Genomic DNA, 3,354 nt, shown 5'->3' with positions numbered 1-3,354 from the left:
ATTTATCATGGCATACTGCACTGTGGGTCAACCGTTTCGCTAATGATGCCAATTAATTAAAAAACATTAGTGCATCCGAAAGACTAATGTTCTCATGGCACATGAGAGGAAAACAAGGAGAAAGGGCAGAAGGTATGAAGTGGGGTTCTTGCGAAGATATAAAAGCATAATCAAAAACTCATTGATAAACAGTTTGAATGCCAGTGATTATCCGGGAAACATAGGTTAAAGAGAGAGGAGAAGTAGAGCTAGTAGTGATATGATCAAAAACATCAGGTGTCTGGGAAGAAACTGCAAATGTACCACACACCAGCTAAACACAGGTAATACAGGAAGCTCAGAACAACTTAAAGCCCAAATGTTGAAATTTGTTCAAATGTTTATTTTTATATGTTTATTTTTTTAGTCGGTAACAAGAATGAAGAATTTGTTTTTTTTGGGGTTTTTTTTTGTTTGTTTGAGCTGAAAAAAATATTATAAGTAGCTTTGTGTGTGTCTTGCTTTGTAGTAGTTTTGCTGCCAGCCAAAGTAGCAGATAAACAGTCTGTTAATAGTTAGTTAATAGTTTATACTAATAAACAATGGGTGTAGATCATGTGTTTCCACAAAGTGAAAAGCATTCAGTCTTACTCCACACGTCACCATCAGCAGAACTTTGAAATCAAAGTCGTGTTCCGTCCCTGTGACGTCATAATGACGGAACATCCAAACCAGTCCAGACCTTACTTCCTTACTTCAAGTCCTTACTTCACTGACATAACCACAGTGAGTAACCGTCAGACGTCAGACCGTTATCCACAAGAAATAAATCCTCTACAGGAAAGAAATCTCTCTCTGATCATCATGGAGAAAAGATATAACTCTAAAACTGGGGTAAGATTTTCTCGTTGAACTAAGAGAAATGTTTTTTACCTTTTCCTCAACACTGCTCTAAGGCTGTGGTCACACTGTCACTTCTACATGTTGAAACCAACAAATCCTTAAAGCACGAGGTTTTCACACAGTTTAATAAGTTATTTAACAGAGAAGTGTTTGTCATACACTTTATTTAAAATGACAGTATTTTACATAAAAGAAAACTCTCGCTGATCATATAAAATGAAATATTTCAATGCAGATTGGGAAGGATGCAGACTCTGAAAATGGCACATTGTACTATTTTATAAATGTGACATTAGCTTAAATAAAGAGTTATTGTTACATATTAATGATGAAACTATTTGTGTAGTTATGTGATTTCAACCCTTTGCAATTCCCTACACCTTCACTACATTTCAGAAGACAAATTTGCACTTTTTACTGCACCACTGTTATTTGAGAGCTTTGGGAAAATTGAAGATACTGAATTTTTTGAACAAAATATATGTTCAACAAATAAAATATTTTGCTGTGTTAAATGTCTATTTATAATATTAAATGAACACCTATTAAAAGCAGTATTTCACCACTGAAGATGAACACTGCTTGTACTCTGATGTATTTCAGGTGCCTCGTAGAGCACAGAGGGGCAACACTACCCAGTATTTCCGCCCTCATCCTTATATGCCAGCTGCAGCAGTGCCTCCAAGCTTGGATGTGCACGACCTCAGACAGACCATCAACTTTGCTCATGGACACCATCTGAATCAGTCCAGTCAATACGTAGCACTCATGCAGCACATTGACAACTTGGCAAAAACCAATCAAGGCCTTGTGCATGAGAATCGCTGCCTGCAGGGCAAACTGGGGAGAAAGCTGCACATGGCAAAAAAAGACATCAAGGAGCTGGAATGGGCTCTACAGAACGAAAAGGACGAGAAAGCATCCAGGCAGGAGACAGGCCAGGATAAGAAGTGGGAGGAAACTATCAGAGAGAAAGACAAGGAACTCTGTTTTCTTCGAGAGTGCCTCAGTGCACAGAAGCTGGAGAAAGAAGCAATCACAGATTTCTATAAGAATGAATGTGATAAGTTGAAGGCTGCCTTTGAGAACGAACTGAAAAACATGAAGTCAGCATGCGACGCAGCGCAAACAGCAGCCCTGCAGCAAATGCAAGCTGACTGTCAGAGGGCAGTGAATGAGCTGCAAGGACAGCTCACAGAGAAGGATAACGTGATCAGCAGCCTCCAAAGTGAAATGAAAGCTCGAGCAGACGAGTGTTTGAGCATTTCATCCCAGCTCAGCCTCAAAGAGCTGGAACTAATGGAGAGCAGGAACTGGTGCAACGCTCTGGAGGAGAAGTTCAAGAAGGAACTTGAAGAGAAGGAGGAGCACTCCAAGAGAAGACAGAAGGAAATGGAGGAGCTGTGGGCTGCTAGAGAACTTGCCCTGATGAAGAAGGCAAGGAAGGCGGAGGAGGATCTGGAGCGTGTGGTTTCTAGAAACTTCCATCTTCAGGTACTGTGCTCCACCTAATAATTTATCTTTAGAATAATTTGCATTAAAACAAGTTGTTTTAGAATTAACCTTAAGAAATGAAATCAGCGAGACTGTCTTTATCTTTCTAGGAGCTGAGGTGCAAAAAAAAGAAGAGGCTGCAGCGGCAGCATAGAGGCTTGTGCGACAAAAAGAAGCAGAGAAGTGGCTCTGTGGACGAGCCTGGCACAGCACGTCTGGCTCCTGGAAGTTTCCTAAAGGAAGAGAAGGAGGCGAAAGACGAGCAACAGAGCTTCATGGGCGAAGAGCAAAAAGTCAAGAGGGTGGACGAGGAGGTGTCCGTGTGTAAGACTCCACCAGCTTGCAGCACGTCGGACTCATCCAGCACGTCAGATCAGACTGGAAGTAAAAAGAAAAGGAGAGAGGAGAGGCGAGGCTTCTGGGGCTGGGTGAACAAGAGGAACAGACACAGTCGAGGGGAGGAAAGAGCTGCTTCTGTGGATCAAGCTAAAAACAACTGAACTATACCAACCACAGCTGCACTTTTACCCCCACCTCCACTTTTATCTCTTACCCCAACTTTTACCCCAACCCTAGGTTTTACCCCTAACCCTCATTTTACCCGCAACCCCACTTTTACCCCCATCCCCTAATTTACCCCTAACCCCCACTTTTACCCTTATCCCCCATTTTACCCCCACCCCCACTTTTACCTCTAACCTCTACTTTTACCCTAACCCTAAGTTTTACCTCTAACCCCTCATTTTACCCCTACTCCTCACTTTTACCCCCATCCCCATTTTTTTTTCCCTGCTCCCTGTTCAACCCAGCATAACCCTCAACCTCAGCCTCAGCCTCACCCTCAGCCTCACCCTCACCCTCAGCCTCACCCTCCACCTCCGATCATCTGCTGCTCTTTTCTCTGTCATGTAAATATTATTAAAATGCAATAAATTCACACGTTTCTGTCTATTTGTGACGACTGGAAGATACTAAACC

At 42.2% G+C, this 3,354-nt stretch overlaps 1 protein-coding gene across 1 annotated transcript; it reads left to right on the top strand.

The window, feature by feature from the left end:
* Nucleotides 1–755: 755 nt before the first annotated feature.
* Nucleotides 756–2,920, top strand: LOC113154973 (calponin homology domain-containing protein DDB_G0272472-like). Its single transcript, XM_026349424.1, has 3 exons — nt 756–873; nt 1,486–2,376; nt 2,487–2,920. Exons 1-3 carry the CDS (start codon nt 844–846, stop codon nt 2,874–2,876), a joined length of 1,311 nt encoding a protein of 436 aa, XP_026205209.1. The 5' UTR covers nt 756–843; the 3' UTR covers nt 2,877–2,920.
* Nucleotides 2,921–3,354: the final 434 nt, after the last annotated feature.

The sequence above is a fragment of the Anabas testudineus genome, chromosome 5 (assembly GCF_900324465.2).
Source record: "Anabas testudineus chromosome 5, fAnaTes1.2, whole genome shotgun sequence".
Classification (NCBI taxonomy): Eukaryota; Metazoa; Chordata; class Actinopteri; order Anabantiformes; family Anabantidae; genus Anabas; species Anabas testudineus.
Note: the sequence above shows the minus strand (reverse complement) of the source record. Positions and strands in the feature narration are given on the sequence as shown.

Bases quoted from the DNA above. Each gene is read 5' to 3' on its own strand.
- LOC113154973 (XM_026349424.1), top strand. From the start codon at position 844: ATGGAGAAAAGATATAACTCTAAAACTGGG. The intron at 874-1,485 runs GTAAGATTTTCT...GATGTATTTCAG, and splicing joins GATATAACTCTAAAACTGGG to GTGCCTCGTAGAGCACAGAG. The intron at 2,377-2,486 runs GTACTGTGCTCC...TTATCTTTCTAG, and splicing joins CTAGAAACTTCCATCTTCAG to GAGCTGAGGTGCAAAAAAAA.